The 15,910-nt window shown below is 40.5% G+C and overlaps 1 protein-coding gene across 1 annotated transcript in view; it reads left to right on the plus strand.

The window, feature by feature from the left end:
* Positions 1 to 15,910, plus strand: part of LSG1 (large 60S subunit nuclear export GTPase 1) — a 36,074-nt gene that overhangs the window by 9,267 nt on the left and 10,897 nt on the right. Inside the window, exons 5-8 of the mRNA XM_015073793.3 lie at positions 187 to 273; positions 8,096 to 8,156; positions 9,210 to 9,386; positions 14,014 to 14,430. Coding sequence (XP_014929279.1) covers positions 187 to 273; positions 8,096 to 8,156; positions 9,210 to 9,386; positions 14,014 to 14,430 — 742 coding nt within the window. The remainder of the gene's footprint in view (positions 1 to 186; positions 274 to 8,095; positions 8,157 to 9,209; positions 9,387 to 14,013; positions 14,431 to 15,910) is intronic.

A 15,910-nucleotide genomic window follows, 5' to 3' on the forward strand; every position in this document is an offset into this window, starting at 1 on the left:
ATTTCAAATTTGATTTTCATATTGACTCAGTAGAAAGTATATAAAAACAATTTGATAGTATTTGTGTGCGTGTGTGGGGGTGTGTGTGTGAGCTTATTTTTTAATGCAATTAATTTGAGTGTTTATACTACTGGAAACCATCAGTTATAATCTGGCAAAGATATAAACTTTTCATTCTAAAGCCAGGCTAGAAGAGGAACAAAAGTTACTATTGACTCCATTTGAAAGAAATTTGGACTTTTGGCGCCAGCTGTGGAGGGTGATTGAGAGAAGGTAAGTTACCATTTTCTTTTTGTGTAACCAAGACATTAGTAGTATTACATTAATCATATCTGGATGTTGATGAATGCTCATAGGCTCACGGGGCGGGGTGCTCAGGGCTTAAAGTATGCAAAAAGCTATTGATAATTATTATAAAAACTGAAAATAAGATGCTGTATTTCTTTTAAAATACTGATTTTTTTTTTTTTTTTTTAGTGAACACTTTGATAGCATGTAGGAATGGTAAATGTTTTCTGTAAGATGAGTTCTAAAGTACCTACAGTTATTTCAGCAAATGTCTGTTGAATCCTATTGGAAATATGGAAAATATGGGTGTGAACAGGAGTAGGTGTCTGACCACAAAGAGAAAATATGTTGGGCAGTGGGCATCAGGGGCACACAAAGGAATGAAATGCAGTCTTGTCAGATGATTCAATACCCAGTAAATCCAAAGTGCTTATGATTCTTGCTGTGTTACAGATAGAAAGGCAGTGGGCTGTGTTCTTACAGAGGAAGGAGCAGCTGATAAGGATTGGGCGGAATCAAGGAGTGGTTTATTTTAATTGGAATTAGTGGTGATGGTTGCACAACTTTGTGTATATACTAAAAACCACTGAATTGCATACTTTGAAAGGGTTAATTTTACCTCAATTAAGAGGTGGATTATACCTCAATTTTTTTTTTTAAGTCATTTACATGCCTTCCCCATCCTGCTCCCTCAGGGGCAGAGACAGGGCTATTGGGCTGGAATATGGGGAAGTCACAGTAACAAGGCAAATCTCTAAGTCTGAAAAAAAGTAGAAGCTTGCTGCTGGTTCCCAGGGTCTGTGCAGGCCCCTTTGATTCAGTTAGGCTTCAGTGAGGTTTGGGAAGACCCACTATGATTCTTCTGGGAACTTCTTTGGAGCAGAGTGGATCTCTCCTTCAGTGCCTCATTAACAGTTGAAGATGTGGACTGCTGAAATGCCTGTGTTCTTATTTCCAAAGAGAAATAATAAGCTTTAAAGTAATGAAACCTCACCTTGGAATACTCCCATCTGCACATTTACAGTATTGTTTTTTCTGTTTGTTTTTTTTTTATTTTAGATTTTCTATTTATTATATTGTCTGTCTTTCCTCTCTGTTCCTTTTTTTTTCCATTTATTCTGGTTTCTGACTTAGGTAAGAGGCCTTTCTCACGTGTCAAGCAATGTTTATTGTCTGTTTGTATCTAAGAATGAAGCATTACAAAGGGGATTGACAAGACCACCTGTTTGGATGGAATTTGCCAACTGGTGACTTCACTGTATAGGACTGAACAGGGATCAGTTTTATTTTGTTGGAATACCCCAAGATGTTAGGCTCTATGGGTGTTTTCCCTAGATCCAGTCAGTTTCTTAAAGATAAAAATTCTGTCCTACTGAGAACGTCGCTAAAGGTGGGAGTATAACGCAAGGTGTGTGGGCATGTTCACCATTGGGTATGTAGGCTTGTTTAATCCACCCTTTTTCAGTATAGCATCTCTTTCCCATCTTCTCCTGTTGCTTGAGGTTCCAATTCTGGAGACTCTTGGGTTCATTTTCTTTATAAGAAACCCTAGCCATCTGCTATTGGAATAGGAGAATCAGGCGGTGTAACTGCCAGACTGAACGGAACAGAAGAGAGGACCTAAGAGCTCCTCACCAGATTGATGTCAGTCCCATTCTTCACCCTTGCCTCAAGGCCTTCATCTGATGCCTCTAGTCCCGAGCTCCCTCAGGGCTCTGAGGCGTGAACAGGCTTCTTGATTGCGCTACCATGTCTCAGTTGCTGCTGTTCTTTCTTTCTCTTTATCCTAATGAGCATCAGAGTTTGCTTTCGTTTTTGTAGGTTTTAAGAGGGAACAGAGGTAACCATATGTGTTCCTTCTTCCACATTTGACAGACTTTTTATGTCCCTAAATAAGCTACTGGTTTCCCCAGAGTGAGCCTGTAGCTTCAATAGATTTACAATATTACTTGTTCTGTTAGTTTTATTATGCTGTATTTTTCTCTTTATAAGAGAGAGCGTATTTCTAGCTCAGTATAGTTTAGATCACATGGAAGTGGATCTGAATTACATAGAAATTTTTTTTTTTAATTTTTTTTTTTAACGTTTATTTATTTTTGAGACGGAGAGACAGCATGAACAGGGGAGGGCCAGAGAGAGGGAGACACAGAATATGAAGCAGGCTCCAGGCTCTGAGCTGTCAGCACAGAGCCCGACGCGGGGCTAGAACTCAACGGACCGCAAGATCATGACCTGAGCCGAAGTCGGCCGCCTAACCGACTGAGCCACCCAGGCTCCCCACATAGAAATATTATTAATAAAGGGACTACTGCCACATTTTTTAACAGGAAATATTTGTTGATGTGTTTTGCATAGCAGATGTCTCCTGTTTGGTAATAAGCTAGCTAAGCCATCTGGCTCTTTAATTTTGAGAGTCGTTATTGGAAAAGATTCGATGTATACCCTGTAATTGAAATGCAGGAAGCTGCTGGGGCACTGAGGGCAGAACACCGTATTCCAGTAAGATAAGGCATTATTGTGCTGCATGAGCCTTTTCTGGTATACAGCACTTTGCATGTGCTAATTCAGCACATGAAGCAACTGCCTTTTTTTTTTTTTTTGATGTTTAGTTTATTTTTGAGAGCAAGTGTGAGTGGGGGAGGGGCAGAGAGAGAGGGAGACACAGAATCTGAAACAGGCTCCAGGCTCTGAGGTGTCAGCACAGAGCCCAACGCGGGGCTTAAGCCCATGAACCATGAGATCCACCGGAGCCAAAGTTGGACACTTAACCAGCTGAGTCACCCAAGATCCCCAAAGCCAGTGGTCTCAAGTTTGTCTTTTCTTCCTAGCGTTTCTGAGCTCATTATTGTTTCTCCATGTTTGCTGGGTAGACCTAATGTTTGTGGACCTTGCAATTTTAGTTTATTAGGTTTTGTCCATGTTTTGCAGTCATTGTTGCATTTACTGTTAAATCCTCCCAGTTTGAAAGTGGTAGCTATTACTTTAAAGAAGAAATACTGGGACCCACTTAATTACAGAACTTAACAATTTGTCTTAAATTAGCAAGTCTGTGAGTTCCTTTGAATCACATTATGAAGCTGGAAATTGAACTAGTCTGAAAGAAAATGAACTGTGAGGGGCACCTGGGTGGCTCAGTCCTTTAAGCATCTGATTCCTGATTTCGACTCAGGCCATGATTTCTCACTGTTCGTGAGTTCGAGCCCTGCATTGGGCTATGAGTGCAGAGCCTGTTTGGGATTCTCTCTCTCTCTCTCTCTCTCTCTCTGCTCATCCCCCTCATGCACGCATGTGCACACTCTTTCTCTCTCAAATAAACTTTGAAAGAAAGAAAGGAAGAAAGAAAGAAAACGCACTTTGATTGTCAAAGCCCTGCCTTATATGATAAGCTTGACTTAATACATTTCCTCAATCTCCAGCCTAGTTGCATAAGCATTACCTCAGAACAGGCCAACCAGACATGGATTTTTAGGAGACTGCCGTATGTCTGCAGCTTATTTCCTTCCTTCCTTTCTTCCTTCCTTTAAATCCAAGTTAGTTAACATATAGTGTAATAATGGTTTCAGGAGTAGAATTTAGTGATTCATCACTTACTTATAACACCCAGTGTTCATCCCAAACAGTGCCCCCCTCAGTGCCCATCACCCATTTAGGCCATCCCCCTGCCCAACACCCCTCCAGCAACCTTCCGTTTGTTTTCTGTATTTTAAGAGTCCCATATGGTTTGCCTCCCTGTTATTTTTCCTTCCCTTCCCCTGTGTTCATCTGTTTTGTTTCATAAATTCCACATCTGAGTGAAATCATATGATAGCTATCTTTTCTGTGACTTAGTTCGCTTAGCATAATACATTCTAGTTCTGTCCACATTGTTGCAAATAGCAAGATTTCATTCTTTTTGATCACTGAGTAGTATTCCAGTGTGTGTCACACACATAGGTATACCGCATCTTTTTTCATTCATCAGTCATGGACATTTGGGCTCTTTCCATAATTTGGCTATGGTTGATAGCAGTGTTATAAACATTGGAGGGGGGGTGCATGTGCCCCTTCGAATATGCATTTTTGTATCCTTTGGATAAATACCTAGTAGTTCAATAGGGGAGCTCTGTTTTTAATTTTTTGAGGAACCTCTCCCTATGGTTCTCCAGAGTGGTTGCACCAGTTTGCATTCCCACCATCAGTGCAAAAGTGTTTCCCTTCTCTGCACCCTCACCAACATCTGTTGTTTCCTGAGTTGTTCATTTTAGCCATTCTGACAGGTGTGAGGTGGTATCTCAGTGTGGTTTTGATTTGTATTTCCCTGATAACGAGTGATGTTGAGCATTTGTTTCATGTGTCTGTTAGCCATCCAGATGTCTTCTTTGGAAAATTGTTTGTGTCTTTGGTCCATTTCTTCCCTAGGTTATTTGCTCTTTGGGTGTTGAGTTTGATAAGTTCTTTATAGATTTTGGATACTAACCCTTTATCTGATATGTCATTTGCACCTATCTTCTCCCTTTCTATCAGTTGCCTTTTAGTTTTGTTGATTGTTTCCTTTGCTGTGCAGAAGCTTTTTATCTTAAGGAGGTCCCAATAGTTCATTTTCATTTTTGCTTTTGTTTCCCTTGCCTCTGGAGACCTGTCTAGTAAGAAGTTGCTGTGGTCGAGATTAAAGAGGCTTTTGCCTGCTTTCTCCTCTACGATTTTGATGGCTTCCTGTCATACGTTTTGGTCTTTCATCCATTTTGAGTTTGTTTTTGTGTATGGTGTAAGAAAGTGGTCCAGGTTCATTTTTCTGCATGTCGCTGTCCAGTTTTCCCAGCCCCATTTGCTGAAGAGACTGTCTTTATTCTGTTGGATATTCTCTCCTGCTTGGTAGAAGATTAGTTGGCCATACATTTGTGGGTCCATTTCTGGGTTCTCTATTCTGTTCCATTGATTTGTGTCTGTTTTGTGACAGCACCATAGTGTCTTTGATGATTGCAGTTTTGGTACACAACCTAACCTTATACCTAAAAGAGGTGGAAAAAGAACAACAGATAACGCCCAAAAACAGCACAAGAAGGGAAATAATAAAGATTAAAGCAGAAATCAATGATAATGAAATTAAAAAAAAATAAACAGATCAACGAAACTAGGAGCTGGGTCTTTGAAAGAATTAACAAAATTGATAAACCTCTAGCCAGATTGATCAAAAAGAAAAAGGAAAGGAGCCAAATAAATAAAATCACGATTGAAAGAGGAGAGATCACAACCAACACCGCAGAAATACAAACAATAATAAGAGAATATTATGAGCAATTATATGCCAACAAGTTGGGCAATCTGGAAGAAATGGATAAATTCCTAGAAACATATAAACTACCAGAACTGGAACAGGAAGAAATAGAAAATTGGAACAGACCCATAACCAGTAAAGAAATTGAATCAGTAATAAAAAATCTCCCACAAACAAGAGTCCAGGGCCAGATGGCTTTCCAGGGGAATTCTACCAAACATTTAAAGGATAGTTACTACCTATTCTTTTGAAGCTGTTCCAAAAAATAGAAGTGGAAGGAAAACTTCCAAATTCATTCTGTGAGACCAGCATTATCTTGATTCCAAAACCAGACAAACACCCCACTAAAAAGGAGAACTACGGACCCTATTTCCCTGATGAACATGGATGCAAAAATTCTCAACAAGATACTAGCAAATCAAATCCAACACTACATTAAAAAAAAAAAAAAAAATTACCATGATCAAGTGAGATTTATTTCTGGGCTATAGGGGTGGTTCAGTATTCCCAAATCAATCAGTGTGATACATCACATTAATAAAAGAAAGGATAAGAACCACATGATCCTCTCAGTAGATGCAGAAAAAGAATTTGACGAAATACAGCATCCTTTCTTGATAAAAAATTTCAAGAAAGTAGGTATAGAAGGAACATACGTCAACATCATAAAGGCCGTATATGAAAGACCACAGCTGATATCATCCTTAATGGGAAAAAACTGAGAGCTTTCCCCCCAAGGTCAGGAACATGACCGGGATATCCAGTCTCACCACTGCTGTTCAACACAGGACTGAAAATTCTGGCCTCAGCAATCAGACAACAAAAAGAAAAGGCATTCATATTGACAAAAAAGAAGTTAAACTTTAACTCTTTGCAAACAACATGATACTCCACTTTTGGAAAACCCAAAAGACTCCACAAAAAAACTGCTAGAACTGATTGATAAGTTCAGCAAGGTCACAGGATGTAAGCTCAATGTACACAAATTGGTTGCATGTCTTCTATGCTCTAATAATGAAGCAGCAGAAAGTGAAATCAAGGAATCAGTCCCATTTACAGTTGCACCAAAAAGACCTAGGAATGAAATACGTAGGAATAAACCTAACCAAAGAGTAAAAGATCTGTATACTGAAAACAAAGAAAGCTTATGAAAGAAATTGAAGAGGACACAAAGAAATGGAAAAGCATTTCATATGCTCATGGATTAGAGGAACAAATATTGTTAAAATGTCTATACTAACCAAAGCAATCGACACATTCAGTGCAATCCCTATCAAAATACCACCAGCATTCTTCACAGAGCTAGAACAAACAATTGTAAAATTTGTATGCAACCATCTATCTCTTCCTCCCCCGCTTGCACTCTGTCTCTCTCTCAAAAATAAATGAAGATTAAAAATAAATGGGGCGCCTGGGTGGCTGAGTCAGTTGAGCGTCTAACTTCGGATCAGGTCATGATCTCACGGTTTGTGGGTTCAAGCCCTGTGTCAGGCTCTGTGCTGACAGCTTGGAACCTGGAGCCTACTTCAGATTCTGTGTCTCCCTCTCTCTCTGTTCGTCCCCTGCCTGCACTCTGTCTCTCTCTCTCTCTCTCTCTCTCAAAAATAAATAAAGTTTAAAAAAAAAAAATTTTAATTTGTATGGAACCAGAAGAGATCCCGAATACCCAAAGTAATGTTGAAAAAGAAAACCAAAGCTGGAAGGATCACAATTCCAGACTTACTTCCTTCCAGCGGCAGTTGCGGCTGCCCCTTACAGCATCTTTCCTAGGCACAGAGGCAGGATGGGAAGGGTGATCCTCCCAGGGAAGTGAGATACTTATTCTTGCAGTGCTAGGGTGCTGTAGTCCCCACTACATTTGTGAGGGCTTTAAGGAGCTTGTATCAGCTACAGAAGGTTCTCTTACTCCTGCATCTTCTATGTGACAGAAGTTGGACTCATCATTCCTGCTTCAGTGTGGCATCTTAAGTTGATATTTTCCTGTTTTGTATTTGTGCCATTTAAACACATTGTTGGAACTGATGGATGATGATTTGCTTGGATGTATGCTTTCTCTTGTCAGCCCTGGGTTTAAAAAACATACAGGCTTTGATAGTGGCTGCTGTCAGCAAGTGATTTATTAGTTTTCTTTTGAGGTCTTAACCCCAGTGTGGATTAGGTACTGAGTATGCAGTAGACCTCATCTTGGATTAAAGTATTTGGAATACTCTTTTGCCTCACCAGGAGAGTTTACTAGAAGATCCAGTTGAAGTTTTAGCAATGAAACATCATCAGGGTCCTCTCGGACATAAAACAGCAAGAGGATGTTATGATTACAGGCATGTCCTCTGGTCCAGACAGAGCTCCCTTTGAGCTCCATCAGGAGTAGCTGGTGACCTTAGACAAATTACTTAACTGTCCTAAGCTTCAGTTTCCTCATACATAAACTGGGGATAATTATACCTTAAAACGATTGATGTGCCAAGTGCTAATATATGGACAGTGTTTGCTATTATTATTATGTGGTCATGTTTCACTTCACAATGATTGGAGTATCTCGTATTTCTTTTTCAGTGATATCGTGGTCCAAATAGTAGATGCTCGAAACCCACTCCTGTTTAGATGTGAGGACTTGGTAAGTAAAGTGTGACAAAATTCAAATGTGCAGTCCTCAGAGCCGCGGTGGGAGGATGGCCTCACTGACAGCAGTAACTGTAGGCAAGCGTTCTGTTCCCTCCTCTAGCTTCAAGTAGGCCGCCTCTCCTCCCAGGGTCGGGCGCTTACACACTGCTGCTGTTTAGACAGGTGTTTTCCTTCTAAAACAATCATTTTCATCTGCAGGAAGGGACAAACACATGAACTCTCTAGCTTCTAGTTTAGAAGCCAATTTGTTAATAGATATTTGCCAGTGTTTCTCATTTTTTAAGAGACATCGGTTTAAATAACATTGTACTTTTTAGTCCCGTCTTACCCATCCTGTCATGTTCTCTCTCGTCACACCTTACTTACTACCTGCTGTGATATTTTACAGTGAACTGTTTGTAAAACACCACAGGTAGTAATAATTAAGGAGTGAAGATTACATGAAAGAATGTAATACAGGCTTTGGATTAGTACAACACTGTACACATGTGAAGTATTCCTATTTGTGTTTGAGGACCATGATAGTAATAGTACAGGATATTTTTAAATCCATTGGTGAGAGACAAAAATCTCATTTGTGAAACTCTTGTGAAGTCACACTCTGGTGTGTTCCCTAATGAAGAGCTGTGTTTGGGAATTAATATCAATTAATCGAGTCTTGTTTTTCTTTTAGTCCCTGCTAGCTGACAAATCTAGCTCTACAGTTCTTTAACTGTGTAAAAGAAATACTTCGGCAGTATCAGAGAGAGGAACAACAGTATTTAAAGTGGAACGATCTATTACCCTTCAGCAGGACAGGAGAGCATTTCATTTTACCCTTTCCAATTTTTTATGTTGAGGGTACTTCTAAGTGTATGTGACCTACCTTTCTCAGAGCTTACTGGAAGGATCATTAGAATGTAGCAGGATGAAAACTCTTTAAATTAGGGTTGACTTAAAACTAGGGGCAGTAAAAATTTTTAGTCATACTTGGGGGTCTTCAGTATAATTTGCCCAATATTTACTTGTTTGAAGAGGCCTTTCTAAATACCTTTGTCTTGCCCAGGAATGTTACGTGAAAGAAATAGATGACAGTAAGGAAAATGTCATTCTGATAAATAAGGCAGACTTGCTGACTGCTGAGCAGCGGAGTGCCTGGGCCACATACTTTGAAAAAGAAAATGTGAAGATTATCTTCTGGTCGGCTTTGGCTGAAGCCATTCAACTGATTGGGGACTCTGAGGTAACCTGAGGGCTTTTTCAGGTTGGGTTTCTGGGAGGAAGATTTCAGTTTCTGATTAGTGAGCTTTGGGTTGGTTGGTTGGTTGGTTGGTTGGTTGGTTGGTTGGTTTGAAGTTTTGTGGGAATTCAGGGATTTTTGTTGGTTCCCTAAATGCTCTGATAGTAGGATGATCTATACTATAGAAAAATGAGTCACAAGGTTGCTTTCTCTGGTTGTCAAATAGTCTGACATCTCTGGGGCTCTGTGTTACACACTGACACTAGCTAAAATTTTTAATTCTTTTAGATTTTCGGCAGGAAGTTGAATAGGAAGTTTCATAATGACTTTAATAATAGTTTTTAACAGGAGGCAGCGACAACCAAAGCCTGTACCTCTACTTCTCAGGACTTGAGTAGAATCTCTTTTGACATTGTTTTCAAAACGAAATGAAGTAATCCTAAAGCTATACCATGTTCTCTTTTAACCCAAATTTTACAGAAACAATTTGGGGGTGGAGTGGGGTGGTGGCGTGAATGTGTGTGTGTTTTAAGTTTATTTATTTTGAGAGAGAGAGCGAGCGTGCACAAGCAGGGTAGAGGCAGAGAGAGAGGATCCCAAGCACAGAGCCCAATGTGAGACTCGAACCCACAAACTGCGAGGTTATAATCTGAGCTGAAGGCAGATGCTTAACTCACTGAGCTTCAGGCGCCCTGTGTGCTTGTTTTAAGTAATCTCTACACCCAGTCTCCACCCATCGTAGGGCTTGAACTCACAGATCGAGTCACATGCTCCACCAACTGAGCCAGCCAGGTGCCCCTGGGGTTTGTTTTTTAATAAAAAATATAACTAATAACTAATAATAACTATGAAATGAAATTAGTAGTAGAATCTTAGATCTGGAAGAGATCTAAAGTAATACTTTTTTTCCTAGCCTTCTCCTTTTATCTCTGTCAACCATGTATTGACTTGTGTGTTGAGCTGGGTATCAGTGAATATAATACCCTCTCCTGATGAGTTTATAGGTTAGCTCACCTCCATGGCAAACAGTCGGATAATCTCTCTGTGACTACATTAAATGACAAAGACCTGGTAGCTCACTGTTCCTGTCTTCATTTAGAAAGTTCTTCAGGGGTGTCAGCGTGGCTCAGTTGGTCCAGCTCTTGATTTCAGCTCAGGTCATGATCCCAGGGTCATGGGTCTAGCCCCCTGTTGAGCTCCATGCTGAGAGTGGAGCCTGCTTAAGATTCTGTCTCTCCTGCCTCTCTCCCCTCCCCCACTTCCCCATCCACCCCCACACCCCGCTTGCTCGCGCATGCACACACACAATCTCTCTCAATAAAAAAAAAAAAAAAAATGTTAAAGAAAGAAAGATTTTCAGTTTAGTGAAGCTAAGTTGGCCTCCCTAACCCTTGATCTAAGGACTCTTCCTTTGTCCCCTTAGTTCTCTCTTCTGCAAACTGTATGTATTTTCTGCCTTTCTATTCATTATGGACACAATATCTGGGGCACTCTTCATCTCAAGTGCCTGTTTGCCTGTGTCAGGATAACATTAAAATTGGTGGCACCTAATTGAATATGTTATTCTAGATATGGTTTGCCCAGGATGTATACAGAGAGACTATTAACTTCTTGTAATCAGGATACTCCTAGTAATTCAGAGTTTTTGTTAATTCACCCCATTTCAAAGGAGCTATATTATGGTCTTGGCTAATTTAACCTGTGAACAACCAAATCCCTCAAATATCTTTTAAAAATGAGAAGACTTAATGCAAATCTTGCCCCATATTTACATATGGAAAAAGTTTTTGTGTTTGTGGTTGGTTTTTGTTTGTTTTTGAGAGAGAGAGCGCGCACGAGCACACGCACAAGAGAGCGCAAGTGAGGGAGGGGCAGAGAGAGGGGGCAGACAGAGGATCCAAATTGGGCCCTACACTGACAGCAGCAAGCCCAGTGCGGGGCTCGAACTCACAAACCATGAGATCATGACCTGAGCTTAATTCAGATGTTCAACCAAGTGAGCCACTCAGGCTCAACTTAGGACAGTATTGTTTCTCTGAAATATTGTTAGTGTTTGGGGCTAAGGTAGAGAATTCATTTTGGTTTTGCAATTTGCTTTTCTCTCCTTCTAGCTTTGAATCTGCAGATGTTGTGTGTTTGTGCTTCTGTATATTCTTTCCAGTCATTGATGTTAAACAGGTCAGAACCAAGGGGAGAGCTCTGTAACCTTTTGTGAACTTACTAAGCACTTGGTACTAATAAGCATTCTGATGTGATGAATACAGATGTGTTTGCAAGGATACAACAGTAAGGATCATTCTGTTGTTACTATTGTTAATAAAAACTAACCCATAAAAAGTTTATTCTGTGCCAGGCACCACTGTCCTAAGCACTTTGTATATTTTATTCATTTAATCTTCTCAACAGTAAATGTAAGTGCTTATTATCCTCAGGTAGTCTGGCTTCCTAGTTTGTCCTCTTAACCATTATTTGTTTCCCCTCTTTCCTGGAAGCCAGCATCTTACTGAAGGTTTTTGTTGTTGTATTTTTAAATTATCAAAAATGAAAAAAGGATTAGTTTCTACATCTGTAGTCTTCCCTGAACTGTTACCAAGTAGTACGTTCCACTTTTTTACATAATCTGTTCTCAGGAAACCCTTGTTGCCTCCTGTTGATGACTATCTTTTTAGGGCTCACCAGCTGCCTTGTGGACTTACTCCCATATCCAACTCCGAGTTAACAGTGTGTGGTTATGGAAGATATTCTTTCTTCCTTCTTAAGTTAGCCATCATTTACTCCTCCCAAGTCTTCTGAAGTCTCTGATGTTTTTCATGATTTCTCAAGACCAATAACTAACTACTGTTGCGATGTATCAATAATCACATCTGTCATTTGAGTATCAAACATGAACTTACTAGAAATAGTTTGATAATCACTGTATTCGCCTATCTGAAGCTTGGTTCTTCCTTTACAGTTGTTTAACCCCTTCTTATTTGAAAGAGCATGACAGTTTTCAAGCCGAGTACCTTAGTTTTTTCTTGGCCAACTGTTAAATTGCACTGTTTTCCTAAGAAATTGGCTTTCCCCTTTTTTTTATTTTACTGGTAACTGCCACGAAGTCCTTCTGTTGTCCTTCTCATTTTTCCTGAACCTAAACTGCTTCTAGTTTTAGGTGGGGTCTTTTTTAAAAGTCTTTATTTATTTATTTTGAGAGAGAGAGAGTGCACGTGCATTGGGCGGGGCAGAGAGAGAAATTCCCAAGCAGGCTCTGCACTGTCATCGCAGAGCCCCATATACAAACCCACAAACCAACTGAGCCATCGAGGTGCCCCTGGTTCACATTATTGTTACCTGTTTCTTTCATATTTTGAAATGATCCAGAAGAGTTCACGGTGAAGACACACCATCTTCTTTACACTCATTGTTCATTTCTCATAGAAATTGCTCCCAGTTCTGTAGTTCTGTTAGAAGCCATACTGTTTTGTTGTGGGTTGTTTTTTTTTTTTTTTAAGTTTTTTCTTTTTTTTTGAGAGAGAGAACATGAGCAGGGGAGGGCCAAAGAGCGAGAGAGAGAGAGAGAGAGAGAGAGAGAGAGAGAATCCCAAGCAGGCCCTGCACTGTCAGCACAGAGCCCAACGTGGGGCTCAAACCCACGAATCATGAGATCATAGAGTTGAATGCTTAACCAACTGAGCCACATAGGCACCCTCATGCTGTTTCTTTTTGACTCACCAGGCTTGACTGTGAAATCATGCCTATTTTCTGTGATGGTTTATGTCACTACTTTCCTAAAATTTAGGATACCTGTTTAACTCCCTGTGTCCTCTTCTGTGACAATTACCCATTCTAACATTAGGTAATTTAGAAATGATACCAGGTTTGCATCACTTCTAAATCCAGACCAATTCACTCTTGTTGATACAAATCAATATAGTAATACCATAAATTGTCTTAGTTTTGCTTTAATATCAGTAGGAATTCAGAAGAATTTACACATCCCTAAAGAGTAAATGATTTTTATCTTTTTTTTCTTTTTTGCATATGTGAATAATTTTCGCATGTGGAGTTGAGTTTTGTTTATTTCATCCTGAGGGAGCTGTGCTGCACAGCACTTTGATTTATTAAAGGGAATTATAAAGGAATAGCAGTTTCCTTAAATATGCAAACCAGAGTCTTTAAAAATGCAAATGTAAAAAACTCAAATTATAAATTCTGCCCTTCTTTGTGCAGAGAAGAGAATGTTAAATGTTTTATTGTTAACGAGAAATGCTTTGTTCTATAGGCCGTTGTAAAATGGCATATTGACAAAGAATTCAGCTTGACATGGGCTTTTCTAAGCTCTTGCTTTCTTTAAAGATGTATCTATTACAGAAGTAACGCATGTTGTTTGTACAGAGTTCAAATAATACAGGAACGCATAAAGTGACAGTCCACTGTTCCTCCCGTCCCCAGAGGGCACCACTGTTGATAGTTTGGTTGTGTCCTTGCACTGAAAGACTTACATTATCTCCCTGTTTTCACTTTTTCTGGTCTCCTTCATGGCTTTTCTAGTCCTCTGTTCTTCAATAACCAACTCTGAATACTTTCATTAGAATGAAAGATGCCATTATTCTACCCTTCTGAACTTTTGCGGTTTCTGTTATTTCATCAGGAACATGTGAACGAGGGTGCTGGAGAAGCCAACACAACCGAGTCTGAAAACTCCAGTTGTGATGAGGCTGAAAATCCTCACAGTGAGACCGAACAGCTCCTGGACGGGGGATCCCCGCCACTTGGTGAAGTTGCCAGTAGCGATGAAGACAACAGTGAGTACGAGGACTGTCAGGAGGAGGAGGAAGAAGTTTGGCAGACGTGTTCGGAAGAGGACAGCAACCCTGACGAAGAGCCCTGTGGCTGGGACAGGAAGGAAAGCTGTACTGTGGATTCTGAGGCTCAGGGCAGGAACACCCTGGAGAAGAGGCACACACGCGATTTCAGCCACCTGGTATCAAGGCAGGAGTTATTGGAGATCTTTAAGCAGCTACACACTGGGAAGAAAGTGAAAGACGGACAGCTTACCGTTGGACTGGTAAGGTGAAATAGGTCCTGAGATTGTTACCACATGGGTATCTTTATATCCAATCCATTGGTAGCTACACTGGAATCCAAGGGACTACTAACCAGGCTTCTGGCATCATTGGGAACGTTATTGCCCTCTTGTTGCCCACTGGCATTGTGGGAGTAGGCAGTGTGACAGGAAAAGTCAAAAGTGTACTCTTTCAAGGCTTACATTGGCTATACCTCTTTTCATAGTAATTATCTTCTCCCACCTCCTTCCAGTTCAGCGCTACCAGTCATGTGACTTCCCAAGAAGTACTTGGAAGAGAACACTTTTAAGACCATTTTCACTCTTCCAGGTCAATATTCTTACCTTCTGAAGGCTTATGGTGTCATGTGATCCTTGCAAATTTGTACTGTAAATGTTCCAGATGCATTCTAGGGAGAATCCCAACATCTTTGGGCCAGGTACAACAAGATTGGTGCTTTGGTTGCATAAGAATAGGGGAAAGGAGGGGTGACTGGGTGGCTCAGTTGGTTGATCCTCCGACTTCGGCTCAGGTCATGATCTCACAGTTCGTGAGTTCCAGCCCCATATCTGGTTCATTGCTTACAGTGTGGAGCCTGCTTCGGATCCTCTGTCCCCCTCTCTCTGCCCCTTTCCCGCTCGTGCACATGTGTGCGCACTCTCTCAAAAATAAACAAAAAACGGGAAAGGAGATCACGTCCCTAGCTATATATACACTAATTCTAGAGGTGGCTGTGAGAAGTACCCAAACCTCAGGGGTGTACAGCAGAGCTCCAGACGGCCCCATCTTTAGCTAAGGAAGTGTAAGATGTTAGAGAAGTTATCTTATAGATCTTCCATCCAAGCAAGAAAACAAAACAGTGAAAGAAAGTAGATCATGGCAGCCTTAACATCTTCTAGCTTTTAAGTTACGTGCCGAGTAGAGCAATCCTAATTGTTTTGAAGCACTGTCCCCCTCCCAAAGCGTACTTAAAATGATTATAGCAGATTGACATTTTATTTTAGAACACTAGTTAAAGGAATTGCCCCTGGAGCCAGGCAGACCTAGTGTAATTCCCAGTTCTACAGTGGAACTGATTTACTTGCTATGAACTTTGGGAAATGTAGCTAATTTCTCTTAGCTTTACAACTCCACTTCTATATATTATTGCTAAAAATTCATTTTCCATACACCACCAGAAAGCCCAGCTTCCCTAAAAGCTAGTTTATTTCTCACATTTACGGACATGCTAAGCAGCCTCGCCACTTTCTGAATGTCTTACTCTAGAAATCTTGAAAATAGGTTAATTTACTCATTCTGTGAACATTTATTGATCACCGGCTACATGCTAGGCGTCCTGCTGGGCCATGACAGTCAGTGTATCTCCACCCTCCCAGAACTTCTAATTCCAAGTGTAGGGAGTGGTAGAGAGGACATCCAGTGCCCTATAGGAGTTGTATAATGAGGAGCCTGGTCTGCAGGAGGTTGGGGAGATGACAGCAA

Source organism: Acinonyx jubatus, chromosome C2 (genome assembly GCF_027475565.1).
Source record: "Acinonyx jubatus isolate Ajub_Pintada_27869175 chromosome C2, VMU_Ajub_asm_v1.0, whole genome shotgun sequence".
Taxonomy (NCBI): domain Eukaryota; kingdom Metazoa; phylum Chordata; class Mammalia; order Carnivora; family Felidae; genus Acinonyx; species Acinonyx jubatus.